Genomic DNA, 22515 nt, shown 5'->3' with positions numbered 1-22515 from the left:
GTTCGAATGTTCATTGAAAAATTTTTAAATGACGCATATAGTCTAGTGAACCTAATTGAACCTACTGAAAACCTAACAAATATATTCCAATATGATCAGATAAATAAAGCAATATTTTCTTATGGCTCTGTCAGTAATCTTTAATTTTCAACAGACACAAAAGACAAATTTCCTTTATATAAAAATCCCCATAACATGAACATTAAATGAAAGAAACCGGTATTCAAGGCACCATCAGTAGCCTATATTTTCTATTTTAGCAAAAGTGGGCTAAATTTACTTCAAAGAAAAAAACAATAATAGCAATTTTCTATCATCCACTCAACTGAAATATTTTTAAAATATAATTAAATTGAAATACAATAAAATAAAGTGCAAAAATCTATAAATCAAAAACAACACTTTGTTTAAGGAGAAGTAACATGCCGTGAAAACAAATATTAAACTTTAACTTTTAAACTTGAATTGAGTAAAAACTCTAAATATGTGATTGCACAGTAATGTTCACTTGTTTGAGGTTGAGGGTGATACTTGGTGGTGTCCCATCTTTTCCACAAGTTCATCAATGTTCGGGGTAAGGCTCTGAGCTGAGGAAATCCTCAAGATTGAATGGAGGTGTTCAGCAGTAAGTCGACTTCTGTGTGATGTTTTGTTCAGGTTCATCAAAGAAAACAGTTGTTCACACAGGTATGTGCTGCCAAACATAGACAACGTTTGAGCAGCCTGGATGCGCAGCTGGGGCATTGTGTCGGGGAGGAAACGGGCGAACTCCGCAGCACCCACTGCCGCATATTTTGCCCTCAGTGCATCATTGCATTGGAGGTCAATCAACTCCATTTGAAGGTTTGGTGGTGAGCTTTCCACGTCAACAGCAAACGGGTTACCGAGCAGTTCCAACCTACTTTTTTGTGCTTCAAAGTCAGCAAATCGGCGTCGAAAGTCAGCGGCAAGCATACTTATTTTATTAGCCAACTGTGCGCTCGGGAATGCACTGGTAGAGAGCTTCTCTTTCATGGTCTGGCAGCTGGAAAAGTGGGTCAAATTTTCTTTCCGCATCTGCGTCTCCCACAGAGTCAGTTTGGTTTTAAATGCCTTCACTGTACTGTACATATCAGAGATGACATGATCCCGACCCTGCAGCTGCAAGTTCATTGCATTCAGATGACTCGTAATGTCACACAGAAAAGCCATTTCACACAGAAACATTTCGTCTCGGAGTTGTGTTGTGTTTTTCCCTTTGCTGTCCAAGAACAGACAAATCTCCTCACGAAGCTCGAAACATCTTTGAAGCACCTTTCCCTGGCTTAGCCATCGCACCTCTGTGTGATAAGGCAAATCACCATGCTCCGTTTCTAACTCCGTCAGAAATGCCTTGAACTGGCGGTGATTCAAACCTTTGGCTCTGATAAAGTTAACTGTGCGCGTGATGATGCTCATTACATGCTCCATTTTCAAGGCTTTACCGCACAACGCTTCCTGGTGTATGATACAATGATAAGCTGTCAGCTCACCTGTCGCGTTTTCCTCTTGCATCTTTTCCCGTATCTTCGCTACCAGTCCGCTCCTGTGTCCACACATCGCAGGTGCTCCGTCGGTTGTCAAACCCACGAGTTTTTCCCAAGGCAGCTCCATCTCATTTACACATCTTGACACCTCTTCATACAAATCATGCCCCGTAGTTGTGCCATGCATAGGACGTAAAGCCAAAAACTCCTCTGTCACGCTTAGGCTGGAGTCCACTCCGCGGATGAAAATTGACAACTGGGCAATGTCAGAAATGTCGGTGCTCTCATCCACAGCCAAGGAATATGCAATGAAATCTTTTCCCTTTTTCACAAGCTGCTCTTTTAGATTGATGGACAACTGGTCTACTCTCTCGGCAATGGTGTTTCTGCTCAGACTCACATTTAAAAAGAGTTGCCTTTTTTCTGGGCAAACTTCGTCACAAACTTTAATCATGCAGTTTTTGATGAAATCTCCCTCCGTAAATGGCCGGGCTGATTTAGCGATCTCTTCTGCCAAAATAAAACTGGCCTTGACAGCAGCCTGGCCTTGTGATTTGGCTTTTTTGAACAGAGCCTGTCGAGATTTGAGGCCTCGTTTTAATTCCTCTGCCTTTTGTAGCCTTTGTTCCATGTCCATATTCTTGTTTTTGTCCGCGTGTTTCGTTTCATAATGTCGTCTCAGATTATACTCTTTCAGTACCGCCACACTTTCTCCACACAGAAGACACACAGGTTTTCCAGCTACCTCCAAAAACATATACTCCGACTCCCACCTTGTTTGAAACCCCCGGTTCTCAGTGTCCACCTTCCGTTTTGCCATTTTTGATGGGTATCTGAAAGTTAATTTTACTGTGATGCTGACGACTGCTGTGCCAATAAATATTGAAATGAAGCAGCCTACTGCTCGGTGCGTCACCGTTGCATTGTGGGAAATGTAGTATTGGTGCGTGTAAAAGATCTGCGGTCTGCGGGCCGGTTCTAATAATAAATCAAGATCATCCCAAGGGCCGTAAAAAAACCTTCTCGCGGGCCGGATATGGCCCGCGGGCCTTGACTCTGACATATGTGCTCTACAACAACCTCTTCCTCCCTACAAAAATCATTTTTCAAGGTCACTTAATCCTGGTGCCGGAGCAGTGCTCATCTCTATGAAGCCACTCTCCACAGAAACACCGGATTGTGCGTGGCTCACAGCTGGACCTGCATCACTCTCAAACAAGGAGGTGGTAGCACAAACATCATTTATGTCACTAAGCTCAGGTGCTGCAGCAGTGTTCATCTCAAAGATGCAACTCTCTACAGAAGCTCCAGACAACGCTGGACTTGCACCGCCACTAACCCTAACGCCACACAGCTCAAAAGGCTTCGGCCCTGGACTGAGAGCGTCAGCCAAACAACAGATGTAGTGATGCAGGTCATGTAAACAGGAAAAGTGCAGTATTACACTGGTACCGTTGTGATCTAGCAGGCCACAGCTACTTCGTGAGTGACTGTCGACCACAGCGAACTGTCCATCCTCACAGATGATGGCAGATGTAGACGTTACCAGTGTCAGTAGAAACATACTGTACTGCCTGAAAATTCCCTGTAATCCATTACGCAGAGTTACAAAGGGACCGTTTTCTGTCAGGGTTATCCCTGACAGTTTGATCAAGTTTTAGTTTTCCTCTGCGTTTGTCTTAGTTTCCTGTCTTTAGTTCCTGTCAGTGCTTTTATTTTGTCTTCATTTCCTGATTGTCTCCCTAAGTGCTCTGTCCCCTCAGCTGTGGCTGATTGGCACGTGGCCACACCTGGTGCCAGTCAGACAGCTGCCTATTTATACCTGTCCTGCCCTCCAGTCACTGCTGGATCATTGTCATTACAATACTTGTCACTTGTCACTTACCTTCTACCTATTTGTCGTTGTAGCTCCGTCTACTTTTGTCCACTCCGCTTTAGTCATAGTTCCTTCGTGTCACAGTAAGTGTTTTTGTTTATTGTCCATAGTTAGCTTTGTGCTATTTTAGTTTATAGCTTAGTTTGTTCTCCGCCTTGTGCGCGCCTTTTGTTTGTTCCCTTTTGTTTGTTTTTTGCCAGAGTATTTTAATTAAATCGTGTTTTCCCATTCAATGCCTGCCATCATCTCTGCACCTTGGGGTTCGTCAACTACAGACTTTGACAGTTTTCCTGCTCAACACCCACATCACCTGATGATGGGTGTTGACTAAAATGGAAACTAAACAACTGCTCGTCAATAACTACATGACTAGGTAGATCCGGCACGGACAAATAATGCGACGGATGGCTAAAAACTACCCAGGTTGCGCATACTACTGTAAAATGTGTCGCCGGAATACAGGATGCGATCGAGATCCTGTCTCCCACGAAAACACACTTTTCACCATATGCTCAGCTATACTACTTGAAACAATGGCCATGCATTGCATCCCTCCGTAACTAAATCTGCTATCCCCCTGGTGAAAAGATCCGCGCACAACCTTAGCTAACCTTATTCTCAGACGATCCCTCTCGACCATTGCCACACGACCGCGGACGGACTGAGGTTTACTAACACTACCACTATCACTAGGGAGAGGAAAAAAAGCAACCTTATCTTTGAAGACCTGCAGCGGCACCTGGGCTTCCTCCTGGATTGCAGGCTCCTCCCTGATGACCGCTGGCTCCCCACGGACCGCTGGCACCTGAAATTGTACATATGGTGCATCTTGACACTAACCCTACGTTCACACAACCAGTGACGAATGCAACTCTGCACTGATGGCCGTGATTTGACGATGGGAACTGAAGATCGTGGGAGACTTGGCGGGAAGAATGTCATTGAACATAAATAACACTGTAGCATGTTGGAACGAATGTGGAAAAACCACCCAACATGAAATCATATGAGCTAAACGCCCACTGGGCTGCCGCATCGCCAATGATCACCGGCTGTGTGAATGCAGAGTAAGGGGAAAAATTGGGACACCAACCTGCTCCCTCCGTCCGGCGCCTGAGGGCCACACGTCTCCGACGACACCTCCCAGGAGAAGCCTATTGAAATTAAAAGACACATTTATAGAGACTGTCTACTTAAGTCATACTTTATTTGATATTTTAAAATTATGTATCACGTACTCATAAAAATGTTCCAACATTTGATTAACAACTAGTGGTAATAATGGTAATAATAGTAATAACAGTTGTAAAGTGGCTTGGGCATTTTATTAGGACGCCTTGCTATTGAGGCGTTCAGGACATGTACCACCGGTAAGCGGTAGAAGATGGATGGATGGATTATTACACAGAGAAAAAGTTGTATACACATGTATTATACATCAGTCTCATAGTAATAACAGTTGTAAAGTGGCTTGGGCAATTTATAAGGACGCCTTGCTGTTGAGGTGTTCAGGACATGTACCACCGGTAGGAGACCACGAGGAAGACCCAGGACACGCTGAAGAAACTATGTCTCTCAGCAGGCCTGGGAGCGCCTCGGGATCCCCCGGGAAGAGCTGGTGGAAGTGGCTGAGGAGAGGAAAGTCTGGGCTTCCCTGATTGGGCTGCTGCCCCCGCGACCCAAGCCCAGATAAGCGGTTGAAGATGGATGGATGGATTATTACACAGAGAAAAAGTTGCATACACATGTATTATACATCAGTCTCTTAGATTCGTTAAAAACTCTTTTATCAACTTTTAATCAGAAGGGTTCAATCTCTCTCTTGTGCTTATTTGAAGCAGACACGACAAACGGCCTCAGAGGAGATTTTTGAAAAAAGGCAAGTTTTTTTAGCCATCTTTTGTATTGAAGGGGGAAGGGCAAACTTCCTGTTGATTTTAGCTGGGGGTTGTCAGTATATGAAATATAGGTCTAAGTAAGACCTACATTGAGGTTTTTGTTTCATGTGTCTCTGACATTCCTACTGGGAGTTAGAGGCAGTTTTGTCTGAGCAGGGTGCCGCCATCTTGAGATGGCAGCAGCGCACCAGCAGCAGCGCAGCGGTTTTTTGAGGGCTCATAAAATCCAAACCGGAGCAGTAATTAAAACTCTTTCATCAACTTTTAATCAGAAGGGTTCAATCTCTCTCCTGTGCGTATTTGAAGCCGACACGACAAACACGCTCAGAGGAGATAATGTTTCAAAAAAGGTGACTGTTTTTACACAACTCTTGTTTTGAAGGGGGAATTGCAAACTTCTTGTTGATTTTTGCTGGGGGTTGTCAATGTATGAAATATAGGTCTAAGTGTGACCTACATAGAGGTTTTTGTTTCATGTGTCTACGACATTCCTACTGGGAGTTAGAGGCAGTTTTGTCTGTGTTTTCTTCCTAGGGGGCGATAGAGCACAATTTTGAGTTTTGATGTGTGTGTCCAATTTGGTGAGTTTTGAAGCATGTTAAAGGGGTCAAATTACAGCTCAAAGACGCGGCGGTATAATAATAAAGAATAAAGAATAATAAAACGCTAGAAATGCAATAGGGTCCTCTGTCCCAAAGGCACATCGGTCCCTAATAAAGCCCTTTAAAAACAACCACATTTGAAGAACAAAGGGCTGTACACCACAAAGAAAGGGAGGCAAAGGACAGACTAAAAAATAACATTTAAAACAGAAATAAAATAAACATTGAAAAAGCAAATACAAATTACCCTAAGAACAATTTGTTGGATAAAAAGCAGTTAAAAAGTTAAAAACAGTTAAAGTTAAAAACAGTTTAAAGTCTCATGCTGGTTTAAAAGCCAGTGAATAAAAATGGGTTTTAAGAAGGGTCTTAAAAATAGCCAAAGAAGGGGCCTGTCTCACATTGAGAGGGAGGTCGTTCCAGAGTTTGGGACCCGCAACAGAGAAGGCTCTGTACCCTCTGAGCTTGCGCTTTGATTTGGGTACCTCCAGGATCAGCTGATCAGCTGACCTGAGGGACCGGGTGGGGGAACAGAGGTGGAGCAGCTCAGAGAGGTATGGTGGGGTAAGACCACGTAAGGATTTAAAAATGAGTACGATAATTTTAAAATGGACTCTAAAAGACACAGGCAGCCAGTGGAGGAGTAATGTGCTCTCTTTTTCTTGTGTTTGTTAAAAGTTGAGCAGCTGCATTTTGGACCAGCTGCAGACGTGAGAGGGAGGATTGACTAATTCCAAAATACAAATAGTTACAGTAATCCAGCTGAGATGTGATGAAGGCATGGATTACTGTCTCAAACTGCTGCCTAGAAAGAAGGTTTTTAACCTTGGCCAGCTGACGTAAAAAAAAAAAAAGCTGGCTTTCACCACTGTGCCAATCTGACGGTCCAATTTAAAATCACTGTCAATACGAAAGCCTAGGTTGGTGATCATGGGCTTAACGTGCAAAGCCAAGGGGCCAAAGTCAACAGGGAGCTCACAGGTACCACTAGGTCCAAACACTATTACTTCTGTCTTCTTTTCATTAAAATTTAAGAAGTTTAGGGCCATCCAGGCCTTGATATCATCAAGACAAGCAAGTAGTGGCTGCGTTGAAGAGGCATGATTTCTCTTTAACGGAAAATAAATCTGTGTGTCAACGGCATAACAATGAAAACAAATATCATGCTTTTTTAGGATTGAGCCCAGGGGAAGTAAATAAATAGAAAAGAGCAGTGGTCCTAAAACTGAGCCCTGTGGGACCCCACATGTCAAGGGAGCAACAGAGGATTCAGAACCAGCAACATTTACAGAGAAGGCCCTGTTAGTCAAATATGACTTCAGCCAACTCAAAGCAGTACCACAAATGCCCACTTGATGCTGTAGGCGGCTAATTAAAATATTATGGTCCACTGTATCAAATGCTGCTGTTAGATCCAGTAAAACTAAAATCATATGATCACCTAAATCTGTTGCTTGAAGGATTTCATTAAAAACCCTTAATAATGCTGACTCGGTACTATGGAGGGGTTCAAACCCAGACTGAAAGACTTCTAAAATATCACAGTCCTCTAAAACAGTGTTTAACTGGGTAAAAACAATCTTCTCCAAGATCTTTGAGAGGAAAGGCAGCTTAGAAATGTGTCTAAAATGGGCTAAAACGGAACTTTCCAGACCAGGTTTCTTTAAAGGCGGTTGAACCACGGCGTGTTTAAAACTGGTAGGAACCACACCAGAAAACAGACTGCTATTTAAAATGTTAAGAACGGGTTGCCCTATGCAAGAAAACACTTCTTTAAAAAATGTAGGAGGGACAGCATCATGGGGGGAACCTGAGGGCTTCATATGATTAGTTAATTCTTGTAACTGCCGCAGAGTCACTTGCTCAAACTGATTAAAAACAGCAGAGTAGTTAAATGGGACAGAAGGGTCAGAGGTCGGAACAAAAATGAGAGCCCTTATTGTGGCAATCTTATCAATAAAATACTCTAAAAAGGCATTGCACAATTCAGAGGAGGGTTCTAAACATGTAGGCTAAGGGGCATTAAGAACAGAGTCAATGGTTTTGAATAAAACACGAGGGTCAAGACTATTTGAGGCAATAATGTTTGCCAAATGTGATCTTTTTTTCCTCTTTTACTGTGCTCTGATATCCATGCCAACAGTCCTTTAAAATCTGGAGTGACACCTGAAACTTGTCCTTCTCGCACCTGCGTTCAGCTTTGCGGCACTCACGTCTGATCGCACGTGTTCTCTCATTAAACCAGGGTTCTGATTTAGTTTTGGCCTTTTTGATTTTTAAAGGAGCCATTGAGTTCAAGGCTGTCTCACAGGTGGAGTCAAACAATGCAGTTTCTTAGTGTCAGAAAAAACAGAGTCAGAGGGTAAAAAAACCTGGTTAAAAGCAATAATAAACTGACCAGCAGTGGAAGGGTTAAAAACTCGACAGAGATGCGCAGGAGCGTGCGCTCCAGCTGTCAAGCGGTTAAAACTGGCCTCAAATATGACAGGCATATGGTCTAAAAGCACATTGTCACAAATGTCCAAGTTAGACACAGATAGACCATATGAGAGGACAAGATCAAGCGTATGACCACGTCCGTGTGTGGGGCCAGACACAAACTGTGTCAAATTAAAAGAGTCAATAAGGTTTAAAAAAATTCCTTCAACAGTGGCTTGCATACATACATGGATATTAAAATCTCCAACAATGAGGACACGATCATAGCGGGGCATAATTCCTGCTAAAAAATCCGAAAAGTCATTGATGAAGTCCTTTTTGTATTTGGGCGGGCGGTAAATGACAGCGCACAGCACCGCGTCAGCGCGACACACCTCAAATAAAGTCATTTCAAAGCTAGCGAAAAATGACGAAGGAAAGCATTACTTACATTTATAGTCAATTTTATAAAGTGTCGCCGTTCCTCCTCCGCGGCCTGAGGTAAGAGGAGGGTTAAAATAGCAACAATCTGCCGGCAGAAGTTCGGAGAAAACACTGGACTCACCGGCACCGAGCCACGTCTCCGTTATGCACAGGAAGTCCAGACAGCGTGACTCGAAGAAATCCCTGAGTGGGAACGTTTAAGGTGTGAGCAAAACGCCCAAACTTGAGCAGGTGGAGCTTCTTGGGAGCAACATTCATATTGGCAGCGTTGTCAACGGTGGCTGCTTGTCCTTCAAGACCATTTTGGCCCTGTGGGACCGCTTCAACCACGCCACCATGGCACAAATCCTCGCTGCCCAGTTGGATACTGACAAGATGCTATAGATCTTCTGCGCTCCACGTTTAAGGTGTGAGCAAAACACCCAAACTTGAGCAGGTGGAGCTTCTTGGGAGCAACATTCATATTGGCAGCGTTGTCAACGGTGGCTGCCACGACCTTCGCTTGGATCTTGAACTCTTCCAGGATCTCATCTATTTCTTCGGCTCTGGTGTTGAGGACTTTCTCCGTTAACTGACCCTCCGAGACGTAGTGCACAGTTACGGAGAGGTAGTGATCCTGCGTGACAGCTGTCCAGCCGTCAGCAGTAATAGCTACCTTGCTAACCTGCTCTAGCTGAGAGATCAGATTGGCCTTCTCCACCTCATACCACGCTGGGACCAGGGTGTCAGACAGCTTTAATCTGTCGAAGGGCTTGTACTTGGGGTTCAGAGCTGCTAGAGCCTCCCCACAGAATAGTGATGGGATCGGCAGTTCTTTTGACTGTACTGAATCACTAGAATCAGTTCCTTAAATTGATTCGTTCAAAAAATGTGTTCACCGAATCACCCCACCCCCCAAAAAACATTGGGGGGGGCGTGCGTAGTGCAGACAGTACAGTGCAGACATTCGTGCACTGCGTAGGGACTCGTGTTAATCTAACAACAACAACAGTTGCAGTAGAAGGGATAATAATAATAATATGAATCAGAATTGATCCCCAAGGAGAAATGTATTTTTGTTACAATAACTGTGTAAATAATAGCCTATGTATGTGTACATACATTAGTTATTATTTTTTATTTTAAATCTTCTCAAAACAGCCTGCTTACACTTTACCCCCCGCCCCTTCTTTCTGTCTCCTCTACTAGTCTACTCTCATTTTGTTTTCATGTGGCTTGTTTTCATGGGATCGGCAGTTCTTTTGACTGTACTAAACACTAGAATCAGTGACTGACAACGCCACACTGTGGCTGCAGTTCAGTACGTGTACCGAATCACTTCTGCAGCAGCAGTACAGTTTAATTGCAAATCAGCATTATTATAATGATGATGATAGCTACTAAACAACAACAACTGTTGCAGTAGAATGGATAATAATAATAATTAAAGCTGCAAGCAGCATTGGTCGGGTCCGCCTTTTGGCAGGTGCTAGTCGTAGGTGTCCAATACTTTTGTCCAGTGGTAGTCCTGAGTGAGACCTACATAGAGGTTTTTGTTTCGTGTCTCTACGATATTGGTACTGGTAGTAGTTATAGCTGTAATAGCAGTAGTAAAACTAGTAGTTTAGGTGTTAGTAACAATTGTAGTATTATTATTAGTATTAGTTATAGTATTACTATTAGTAGTAGTAGTAGTAATTGTATAATTACTACTAGTAGTAGTAGTAGTAACAGTAGTATTATGATTAGTAGTTGTAGTATGACTGTTAGCAGTAATTGTAATAGCAGTAGCATTAGTAGTCGTAGTAATTGTAGTATTACTATAGGCAGTAATTGTAATAGTAGTATTATTAGTAGTAGCAAAAGTAAATGTATTTGTAATATTAGTAACAGCATTTGTAGTAGTAGTAATTGTAGTATTAGTAACAGCATTTGTAGTAGTAGTAATTGTAGTATTAGTAACAGTAGCATTTGTAGTAGTAGTAAGTGTAGTATTAGTAACAGTAGCATTTGTAGTAGTAGTAAGTGTAGCATTGTGACCGGTAGGCGTAGTAATAGTATTATTATTAACACGTATTGTAATAGTAGTATTAGTAGCAGGTAGTGTATTATTAATATGTGTAGTAGAAATAGTAGTAGTAGTAGCAGCTGCAGTTATTATTGTAGTAGTTGTAATTGTAGTATGTGACACGTCTTGTGGCGTGGGGTTCTTTCAGGACCGACAGACTGACAGCCAGCCGGCTTTTCCAGGTTTACAATCGTTTATTTCTCACAATGTCTTTTGTCCTTCAGAAAGTATTTCTTCTTCTTTTTTCCTCACAAAGTCTTTCCTTGCTTCTCAGCTTCTGTGGTCACCAACGCTGCTAATAAAGACACAGGTGATTAGATAACTGGCTCCAGCAGAGATATCCACTCACCTGACATCTGCTTCACAGCCGGCTCCTGCACATGCCCCGTGTATGTCACGCTACGCTGGTGCTTCCTGCCATCACCCAGTCATATCATTACCTGCACATTACCTACCTTCTCTGTATCCTGGTATCTGTACATTTAAACCCCATACAAACAAGACGTGCAAACAGTCCCTGAGAGAATATAAAGATGTACAGGTGGGATCATTGGTTTCCCCAGGTGAACGTGGGTACTGACAGGGGACGCGACGTGAACGCTGATCCATTGTCCCCCAGGCATGCAAAGGTAGAACACGGAACAAAGCACGTACTTATTGGGGTGTTACCATTTAGTGGTGAATTGTACAGAATATGTACTTCACTGTGCAACCGACTAATAAAAGTGTCAATCAATTAATCAATCAAAAAGTACTTTGTTCCGGCATGCAAAGAAAAGTGGCAGGAGATGGCGTGAAGGTGAGGGTGCAAAGAAAAGGCGCGCACAAGGCGGAGACAAATAAAACTAACACTTAGCGTCAACTATAGACATGAAACCAAAGTCGCAAACTGTGGCTATGAATAAACCAAAAAAAAAACATACTTTGTAAGGCATGCAGCATGAGAAGAGCAGAGGTATTGCATGAAACAGCATGAAGAGAGCAGGAAAAAAAATCGACGACACCAGAAGGACCAACAGAAAAACCAGGGACATAGCGAGGACTGGGGTTGAGGTATGTTATTACGGCATGCAAAGGAAAGTGACGGGAGATGGCGTGAAGGTAAGGGTGCAAAGAAAAGGCGCGCACAAGGCGGAGAAAAAAAAATTAACACTTAGCCTCAACTATAGACAAACAAAAGTCGCTAACTGTGGCTATGAATAAACAAAACAAACATACTTTGTAAGGCATGCAGCATGAGAAAAGCAGAGGTACTGCATGAAAAGCATGAAGAGAACATGAAAAAATCAGCGATGACACCAGAAGAAGCAAAACATGCAAACACCAATCTAAAAGCTGCGGTCAGGTGCAAGCCTGGCTAAGGGAGGAGGACGCCTATCAGGAGTGCAGGATAAAAAAGCACTAAGGTGCATATATAAATAAATATATAAAAATACTCTATAATAAATATATATATAAGAAATAAAAAAGCAATAAGGTGCATATATAAATAAATATATAAAAATACTATATAATAAATATATATATAATAAATAAATAGATTACTGTACAGATAAATATATTGCACTTTTTCACATGCATGTTAAAAATGTCTTAGTCCAGCAAGCTAATCCATCTTGGGGGTTGAGACGATGCTTAGGGACCCTCTTCGTCAGCAAACTGCTCTGCAAACAACAACTCCAAATTAAACGCATCACCTTCATCTTGACCACGAAAAGCACACAGGATGGCTTCGTGGTCACTGAAATAAGTGGACAGCACTGCACAATCCACAGCATACTGCGTTGTTTTGACATAAATGTGGTCAATTAATGTCCCATTCTCTGTAGTCGCTTGTGTTACATGCTGCGAAAAGCCATTTTGGCCCATTAATTTAGAAATTGATGAATGTTTGAGAAGATCTTCATTAAAATCTCCCATTATAACAATTGTGTTACTGAGTGGAGTGACCCAATCAAGTAACTTCACCAGATTGGATTTAAAAAGTAAATTTGGGTAAGATGGCGGACGATAAATGACTGCCATCAAAATGTTTTCTTTGGTAAACAGGCACACCAAACACTCCAGATTTAAATCGGGCACCTGCAGAATCTCACAGTCCGAATTATCTACAACATATAAACCTACTCCGCCATGTTGTAAATCTCTAATCTCAGCTAATTTGAAATCATTGCTACTGTAACACAAGGCTCGGGGACGACTGTGGAAAGTGTATCCCTGTATTTGGACACAGTCTGTCGGGGATTGTGCAGTGAGCCACGTCTCTGTGACAGCAATACAGGTAGGCTGTAAATGCTGCGTACAAGACATCAAATGAGCGGCGTGGCAAGGTAAACTTTGGACGTTCAGTAAATACGCGGAGAAACTGCGGGGTTCTAACGAGGGCTGTGGCTGCTCAAGTAGAAATGGGGGCATGCTATCCAATGCCTCCTTGACGGCGTCCTTGCAGTAAATGGCCTTTTCCTTAAAGTCAGTAATGACAAGGCCGGATATATCCCTGACACGGCTGAGGGCGACATACGCCTGCCCAGCTGCAAAAACCTTGTGCAAACACACGACAGCCTCATCTACAGTTAGACCTTGCACTTTGTGAACAGTGCAGGCCCACGCGAGTTTAAGCGGAAACTGACGACGCAAACCGCCGCATTTTGTCGCGGAATCCTCCACGGGATCAATGGCGGTAGAATGCGGGCATTCTACAGCAGCATGGGAACGTTCCTTTCTCCTTTGTGAGCCTATTTTTGGGTCATCAAATTTCACATAAACTGTGAGGGGGAAGTCTTTATCGGCTCCAAAATGAATATAAGTGACCGTTCCACATGCGCCATTGACCAGACCGTCTGCCACGGCAATGTTTTTGCACAGCATTACACGTGCGTTCGGAGCCAAGCACAAACTCTTGACCAAACACGTGTACGACGTTTTAGCGTGATGATCAGCCACGTGCTCTAATTGACCCGTCTTCCTACTGTTGATAAAATCTTGCGCCTCGATTGTAACATAATCTGGACAGATTGCGAATAACCTCTCCAGATTATGGTGGCTGGTTTGCATATTCGTGGGATAAATATGCAAAGCAGCGCTCTCTTCCCCCGTCTCCCGGGACTTGAGGATATCGACGTCGCTTTGCAATAAGGGGGTTCCCTTCGCCCGAACTCTAAGCCTATTGAGCAGCTCAGAAAAGACACTATCTTTTTGCCTCACAACTGTTGTTAGTGCTACTTTTGTAAAATGACACCAGAGGTCCACACCCACCTGACTGGCGTACAGCGGCTTCCCTTTAACGGGCGGCAACTGATAAAAGTCACCGACAGCTACAACGCTAACGTTTCCAAATGGAGAAAAGTCCCCCGTCTGCTTCATTTGCCTTAACCGGCCGTGCACATAGACTAAAAGATGATGATCTACCTTACTGATTTCGTCAATGATGAGAATTTGTAGGTGACCAAATTGAGCCCTCAGGGAGTTTATCTTATCTTCCCCCAGAGGGATATAGGGTAAACTAACCTGTATGCCAATACTGAAGGTGTGGTGAATTGTGGCTGCATGTAAACTGTATGCAGCTATGCCTGTGGGGGCAGTTAAGAGCACGCAGGTTTCATCTGGTTTGTACAGACGCGACAATAGTCTCCCTGCCTCGTACTGGATAGCTCTAATCAAATGGCTTTTTCCAGTACCTGCCTTACCAGTTACGAACACATGGAAAGGTTCGGGGTTTTTTCCCCTCACCTTTTCTAAGCACCATTTCCTAATCCTATCCAAAACGCTCCTCTGCGTCTCATTGAGAGAATGGAGCAGAGCTAAACCCTCCCTTCTAGACAAAATGTTGGTGTTTCTCTCAATCGTAGCTACTTGTTTACCACCAACAAACAAATCGGGGACATTTTCCTCAGATTGAACTAGCTGCTCGTCACTAATTTCCCCCTGCTGCTGCTTCTGCCTCTCCTCTAAACACTCCATGTGTTCGATTTCCTGTTCAGGACGAAGGTCCCCCCACGCATCCTCATCGACATTAGGACCTAACAGATCCGCAAGCTCCTGCGCATGCTCTAACCGAGGACAGTCCACTTCAAACTTTGCCCTGTTGTCATCGACGACGTCTCGCACCGGCCGTGCGGTCCCGCCAGCCAACGTGACATTACCTTCGTCGTGGAACTGTTTGTAGAAGTCAAAGCCTTCCGGCTTGAGTTCACAATCAGTTCTATAAGGAAGGAACAACTGCAGCAAACTCTGAAAGTGGGCTTCCTCCTGTTTGTCTAATTTAAAGCGCATGTAGCGGACGACGGCAAACTGAGTTCGTGTTCTCCGCAAGATGAACCCTAAACCCCCTTGAAGTGCAATTTTTTTGTCAGAGTCTTCATTCTTGGTGAGAACACGATACTCCGAACAAAACGTGGCTATGCACATATCGGCAAATACGACACCGTCGGGCCTGTTCTGATACCTCTCGACAACACTCGTCATCCACATGTTTTCGGACCTGAGACCCTCTGAGGAAGCCCTTTGCAACAACACGCTGAGGGGTAAGCTCATCCGCACAATGTTATTCCCTGTTGGAATAAACACCACCTTCCTGGAACATTCTTTCAAATGCATGCTCATTAGCCTATACACTGCCTCCTGAGCGCATACATCTCTGTTGTGTAAATATACACTGCCCAGTTTCTTTAAAGCCTCTTTAGCAGAGAGATTTCCTAGCTTATTGGCTTCTTTAAGGGCATTGCTCAATAACAGACCAATTTCATTCTCTGCTTTTGTGATGTACTTGATTATGTAGATGACGACTGCGTAGGCGTCAGTGACAAAGCTAATGTCCATGTTAGCATTCCAACACTTCAATAGATTCTTATTGTACTGGTTAACCCAGGTGTCGTTTACCCCTCGCCTATAAACCACCTTATTCTTAGTCTCCAGCCGCCAATAAGCGAGCTCAAAGACGTCCTGGTTGATGCCCACACTGGCAAACAACTCTTCTACGCTACCAAAGGGCTCCTCCCTCTCCATGGCGTCCATGACTTTCTCCATAATCATCTGCGCAACCTCCTTTCGCATCTTCTTGTCCTTATCTAAACAGGTGCACTTTGGCCGGTTTTCTGGAAGGCACTCACTCTCTGTCCCCGTTGCCTTTTTAGGACAAACACATTCTGGGATTTTGCAGATGAATGTGCGTGCAGAGATGGGTTTGGGAAAATTGAAACGGCATTTGGTGTTATTTTTACGACACGACTTTGAATGCCGTTTCGAATGCAGTTGAACCGATGACACAACTTCCGATAATGTGTCATCGGCAGAGGGTAGCTCACATGTCACATATTGATCAATAAATTGTGCGACTTCTAAGTCGGGGTTTTTATAAAACTGGGGAGCTCCCTCAATCCAAAACAGCGCATGAACATGGGGGGACCCACGCTGCTGGAACTCAATGCGATAAAAGAAATCCAAAATCTTGCCAACAGGGTTAGACGGGGACATGAGTACTTCCTTCAGAAAACAGTGCCACCTGTAGTCAAACATCCTCGCGGCTGTGGCCGGGTTGCGCCGCAACAGCTCGCACCTATCGGCCCACTCTAGCTGTTCTACTGTCTGCTGTCTGCCTTCCTGTCTCAGGATGCTGGCAAGGAGATTCTGCCAGCGCAGATCAGCAGACGAAAAGGAGCAGAACCATGTTGGGATCCCCAATTGGCGGACACAAGCCATAAGGTCTTTCTGAACGGAAGACCAAAAAGCTGGCGTCCCGCGAATGGGCCGAAGGAAACGAAAACCGTCATCGAACTGTAGCAAGCGCTTCAGAGACTCGTCGTCTTTGAGCATGTCCGGCAAAATCCGCTGAGAATGCTGACCCCCCTTACCTTTACGCATGGCGACCGAAATGCTACTTATGACTTGGTCCAATTCGGACATATACTGACAAAAGAATATGTATTCAACGTTGCGCGCAAAACGGCCGTCTGCATGCATTACCCGGTTATTAAAGTAGCGCAACAATGTTATACGATGCGCGCGGTCGGCGTGGAATGTATTTCTGCTGTTTGGAAACAGCGCAGGAAAACACATGGCCTCATTGAATTTGTCAGAAAGCATTCTAACCGGACTATTACCTTCCGCGGGGGCCAGACATACAACATCCTTAAAATAGTGAACTAATGCTTCCTGACCGATATCAACGGGCATAAGACAAGTGTCCTGAAACATGCAGTGCTGTTGTCTGTCATGTAACAGTTCATCTTGCACAATGTCTTCGGATTCCTCTTCTGGGCCACCTTTCTGCTCTACAGCCTCATCCTCACTGAACTGTGGGTCAACAACAACCTGGTCACCCTGACCAGCCTGACCATCCTCTACAACAACCTGGTCACCCTGAGCAGCCTGACCATCCTCTACAACAACCTGGTCACCCTGACCAGCCTGACCATCCTCTACAACAACCTGGTCACCCTGACCAGCCTGACCATCCTCTACAACAACCTGGTCACCCTGACCAGCCTGACCATCCTCTACAACAACCTGGTCACCCTGACCATCCTCTACAACAACCTGGTCACCCTGACCATCCTCTACAACAACCTGGTCACCCTGACCATCCTCTACAACCTCTTCCTCCCTACAAAAAGCATTTGACCATTCCTCGTTGAACTCAATGTCTTTATACAAGACATTGGTTCTCTTTAAGTACTCTATAGCACGCCTGACACGCCACGAGTCAACAAACTGATACTCGTAGTGTCCTTTGTAAGTCAACTTCCGCTTTAACTTCACTTGAAGCAGAGACCCCTCCATACTGGAGCGCGGCAACACATTGGTGGTTTGTACAATGTTGGCCGGAACACAAGTAACGGGCCCATGTACACCATTCTGACCACCCTTCGGCAACGCCACCGCCTTCATAAAAGGGATGCGTAAAGCAATCAGGTGCTGCTCTAAGCTATTCAGACATCCCAGTTCTGGAGGAATGGGGTGTACAGCTAAGTTGTTGTTCCAACATTCAGCTGGGATTTGACCTTTACTGATCTTACTATGACAACTAAAGTAAATCCACAAGTGACCTCTGGACACAACAAGGGGACAGGGCTCAACACACCTATCATCACAACTATGCAGATAATGCTCACTAATGCAATTATTTGCAATGCCAGCCGTTGCTAAACATGCTGCATATACTTCCCTCTCACAGTGCAGCACCTGATATCTAAACAGCAGCCTATGACAAACACTACACACGAAATCCGGTCCGTGTCTAACCTTATCCAAAAAACTATCCATGACAAAACCAAAATCTACAGACCTCTCCAGCCTCTGCTTCCGACTCAGCTGTACACTAGCTTTCACTTGTTGCCTATGCTTTAAACTAACACTGTACTGCTTTTTGCTACGTGCTTTAACGCTGTCTCGGTGGTGTAAAATGTCCCTATACTTGTCTACACTGTGTGCTTTAACCATGTCCCTGTGGTGTAAAATGTCCCTATACTTGTCTACACTGAGTGCTTTAACCCTGTCTCTGTGCTGTAAAATGTCCCTATACTTTTCTACACTGCGTGCTTTAACCCTGTCTCTGTGCTGTAAAATGTCCCTATACTTTTCTACACTGTGTGCTTTAACCCTGTCTCTGTGCTCTAAAATGTCCCTGTACCGTCCTACACTGCGTGCTTTAACCATGTCTCTGTGCTCTGAAATGTCCCTGTACGTCCCTACACTGCGTGCTTTCACTTTGCCCCTGTGCTCAAAGCTATGTCTGTATTTCTCTACTCCTCGTGATATACAGCTCTCCCTGAAGTTCAAATCTTCACTATACACTTTCCTATAAAGCAGGGCACGTCTCTCTCGATGTTTAACATTAATTTTATCTTGCAGTGCAGTCCTTCCTTACGCTTTAAATACATTGTCGCACTAGAATCCCTACTTATAGTACTGCCCTCTACAACATCTGTACCTGCATCTAGACAATCTATCCCATCTACTGCCTGCCCCGCTCTATCTTTCACTGAAGACCTAGTGGTACAGCCTATATCCCAGCCTAATTCAGAATATCCATAACAACTTTGCAGTCCAGGCTTGAAAACACAAAGAACGCAGTCAAAATGCTGGCCCCCGACATTCTCCAAATAAATGCAGTCCGCTGACAAACACTTACTGCTGCAACGATATTGTAGCCAACGAGCATCATGAAATGTAAAAAAGGCAATGCCTAAATAATCTGCAGTGGCCTGGATTTCAACCTCTGTGGCCCAAGTCTTGACACACTTCATCCTGGACTGCTTGATGTACTCTAAAAGTGACATATCACTCCTCAAAAGACCCCGATACTTAGCCTCATTCTTTTCGAGCTCTCTACAGGCTGCCAGTCTAATCTTACGATGGTTCTTCTGTGAACCACTGACAGCGTGAGAAACAGCTCTGAAAAAGCAGTTCCCATCCGGAACAATTTTCTCCCTAAGGCAAGGAACACCTAAGTAGCCCACCTCTCTGTGCACCAGACCACCGACTTTCATAAAATCTATTTTTAATTGACTACACAAAGCCCTACAAACGTCATCACCGAGGGGACGGAAAAACTGTTTCTCACTCTCTGATGCAGCGATAAACACTACATCAGAGTTTACTGTAACGCCATCAAAACGCTTGGATTGTTTAGACTTGCGTTCACGAGACAAAATCGTACGCTTTTTGCCATCAGTGGCAACAAATTCTGCTGTTGAGCCACTGCTAACTTCACTTAAAAAAGTGAGAACAGATGCGCCAGACAGTGCTGGGCTCGCTTCAACACCAGCCCAACTCTGACACACAGATGGGGCTGCAAAATCTTTTTCAACGTCACTAAATCCAGGTGCCGGAGCAGTGCTCATCTCTATGAAGCCACTCTCCACAGGAACACCGGATTGTGCGTGGCTCACAGCTGGACCTGCATCACTGTCAAACAAGGAGGTGGTGGCACAAACATCATTGATGTCACTATGTTCAGGTGCTGCAGCAGTGTTCATCTCAAAGATGCAACTCTCTACAGAAGCTCCAGACAACGCTGGACTTGCACCTACACTAACCCTAACGCCACACAGCTCAAAAGGCTTCAGCCCTGAACAGAGAGCATCAGCCAAACAACAGATGTAGTGATGCAGGTCATCTAAACAGGAAACGTGCAGTATTACACTTGTACCGTTGTGATCTAGCAGGCCACAGCTACTACGAGAGTGACTGTCGACCACAGCAAACTGTCTCAATGTATGAAATGTAGGTCTAAGTGAGACCTACGTAGAGGTATTTGTTTCATGTCTCTAAGACGTTCCTACCGGAAGTTACAAGCAGTTTTGTCTGATTTTTCCTCTGAGGAGCAGTTTTTTCTCATTTTTTTCCAAAAATTATGTAGAGCACAATTTTGAGTTTTGGGATTCGTTTTTTTTTTTAGATCACAGTTTCCACCAGTCCCGATGTGTGTGAGAATTTTGGTGAGTTTTGAAGTATTTTAAGGGGGTCAAATTACAGCTCAAAAATCAAAAATGAGTGTTTTTAGTCATTTTTTGTCTTGAAGGGGAAATTGCCAACTTCCTGTTGGTTTTCGCCCGAAGAAGTGAAATTATGAATTGTAGGTCTAAGTGAGACCTACATACAGGTTTTTGTTTCATGTCTCTACGACCTTCCTAGTGGGAGTTAAAGGCAGTTTTCTTCCTAGGGGGCGCTAGAGAGCAATGTTGATTTTTGGGCTTTGGTTTTTAGACCAAGTTGTTTTGGCCCACTTTTTGTATGTGTGGAAAAAATTTGGTGAGTTTTGAAGCATGTTAAGGGGGGCAAAGTAGTGCGCAAAGCTGCGGAAAAATAATAATAATAATAATAATAAAACATTACAATTTCAATAGGGTCCTTTCGTCCCATTGCAAAAGGACTCCCTGTGGGATTCCTTTTGAAAAGGTCCTGTGCGGACCCTAATAATAATATGAATCAGAATTGATCCCCAAGGAGAAATGTATTTTTGTTACAATAACTGTGTAAATAATAGCCTATGTATGTGTACATACATTAGTTATTATTTTTATTTTAAATCTTCTCAAAACAGCCTGCCCTACACGTTACCCTCCGCCCCTCCCCCTCGCGTCGCTGCTGCTCAGCCTGCACGGATTTTCTTTAACTTTATGTGTTGAGATAATGGGGACGTGTGTTTGTTTTCATGTGGCTTGAGTCAACATTAGCCGTTAGCTTGGAGAATGAATGGAGAACGGATGCCAATGGCATGAAACATATCCCCGCGACGGGGGGAGAATCACTCGCGGCATTGGGGCAAGCAGAGCAGAGAGCGAGAGCGTTGTCGTTCACTGAGTGATTCATGTCGTTATTCCGCAGTGAACGAATCGTTCGCTCAGTCCCTCCCCCCGCCCTCTCATTGGCTGCGTCGTTCGCCGACGTCGAGGGTTCAGTGAGTCACAGAATGCGCCAGTTCCACTCATACCGGCATGGTCGCGGCGGAGCTCAACTGAACTGAGAAAGGAACGAATCAGTTTATGAAGTGATTCGGTTCAGTACGTTCGCTCAAAAGATTCGGTCTTTCGAACGAATCATTCGCGAACGACACAACACTACCACAGAACACATTGTTGTGGGAATGAAGCACATATACTCAGATACACTGACTGTGATTATACAAGGTCTATCATATCCCGACAGTGCCCCTTTAAGTGGGCCACCTAAGAAAAATACATGCAGGGAAAATCCTGCATTCATTTGTATTGTACAGCACTTTACATTTGAAACACATCTCAGAGTAATGGTGTTGTTTACTTTTTGCTCCATTACATGTCAGCAAAATACAATTATTAACCTACTTGTATTCGTCTGTGTTCACCAAGTTGAAGGGGAGGGGATTTTTCACCATCATTCTCGCTATGGTAAAAGGGTTAAAGCCCTGTGCTGCAGAGCAAACACTGCCCTGGTCACTCTGGCTGTCATGAATGTCATCATCTGAAATAGGATAACATTAACATTATCTTAATTCACATCTTGCAAGCACTAGTTTATTAGACAGACCTGCAAACTCTGGAGTGGTGTAGGCTACAAGGTACCGTTAACAACACATACAAAAAGGCTAACGTCAATGTTACCGTTAGCCACTGACTATGCTTAGGTAACGTTAGTCTAGCTAACATTACTGCAGTCCTGGTTGACATAAGAGGTAACGTTATTTTAGCCTAAAGGTTACAAGTGAGCAGATATGGAAATTAACCTGTAAGAGTTAACATTAGTTACTCACCGGCACTATAACTGGGACTGGGACTGCAGGTTGAAGCAGAGGAAGAGGGGTGTGCTTCGTCGTCTCTGTCGCTGCTTCTCCACGTGTCGAAGACACGACACCTTTCTCTCACCTTCCGGTTATGTACGGCCTGAACATGTTTCAACATGCTTGATGTACTGCCCCCCTTACATGAGAGCGAAGCCTGGCAATAATTGCATATAGCCATTTCCTCATCGTATTTTTTAGTAAAATATAGCCATGACTTAGAGCGTTTTTTCCGGTCAATTATTTTTGCTGTTTCTGTATCTGCCGCCGAATGACTGAGCTACGTCATTTCCTGTGACGTCCCACAGGACACTTCCTGTGACACGTGATTTGACTAACGAACCAAATCTTTTTCTTTACTCTAGTGGCTTTGATAAAGGGAACCGTTTCTCAAAAATCCATGGAATCAGTTCTTTTCTTATCGAACAATCGGGAGAACCGGTTTCGAACATCAACCCTACTTACACA

At 44.0% G+C, this 22515-nt stretch overlaps 2 protein-coding genes across 2 annotated transcripts; both read right to left on the bottom strand.

Moving 5' to 3' along the window:
- Positions 1-433: 433 nt before the first annotated feature.
- Positions 434-2500, bottom strand: LOC133635365 (general transcription factor II-I repeat domain-containing protein 2-like). The gene has a single exon (XM_062028504.1). The coding sequence runs from the start codon at positions 2323-2325 to the stop codon at positions 505-507; it is 1821 nt and encodes a 606-aa protein (XP_061884488.1). The 5' UTR covers positions 2326-2500; the 3' UTR covers positions 434-504.
- Positions 2501-2604: 104 nt separating this feature from the next.
- Positions 2605-22168, bottom strand: LOC133634970 (uncharacterized). Its single transcript, XM_062027631.1, has 9 exons — positions 22021-22168; positions 21596-21731; positions 17295-17835; positions 12434-17138; positions 9172-9454; positions 8865-9110; positions 4475-4535; positions 3993-4186; positions 2605-2881 (listed from the first exon to the last, which is right to left on the bottom strand). Exons 1-9 carry the CDS (start codon positions 22166-22168, stop codon positions 2605-2607), a joined length of 6591 nt encoding a protein of 2196 aa, XP_061883615.1.
- Positions 22169-22515: the final 347 nt, after the last annotated feature.

The sequence above is a fragment of the Entelurus aequoreus genome, linkage group LG19, assembly GCF_033978785.1.
Source record: "Entelurus aequoreus isolate RoL-2023_Sb linkage group LG19, RoL_Eaeq_v1.1, whole genome shotgun sequence".
Lineage (NCBI taxonomy): Eukaryota > Metazoa > Chordata > Actinopteri > Syngnathiformes > Syngnathidae > Entelurus > Entelurus aequoreus.
This window is presented reverse-complemented; position numbering and strand designations above follow the sequence as displayed.

What these genes read in the sequence shown, in the direction of transcription:
- LOC133634970 (XM_062027631.1), bottom strand. Translation starts at nt 22,168, where the DNA reads ATGTTGAAACATGTTCAGGCCGTACATAACCGGAAGGTGAGAGAAAGG. An exon ending in CAGTCCCAGTTATAGTGCCG is followed by an intron (nt 21,732 to 22,020) that starts GTGAGTAACTAA and finishes ATCCTATTTCAG; the next exon opens with ATGATGACATTCATGACAGC. An exon ending in GCAGTTTGCTGACGAAGAGG is followed by an intron (nt 9,455 to 12,433) that starts GTCCCTAAGCAT and finishes CCCTGGTCCCAG; the next exon opens with CGTGGTATGAGGTGGAGAAG.
- LOC133635365 (XM_062028504.1), bottom strand. Translation starts at nt 2,325, where the DNA reads ATGGCAAAACGGAAGGTGGACACTGAGAACCGGGGGTTTCAAACAAGG.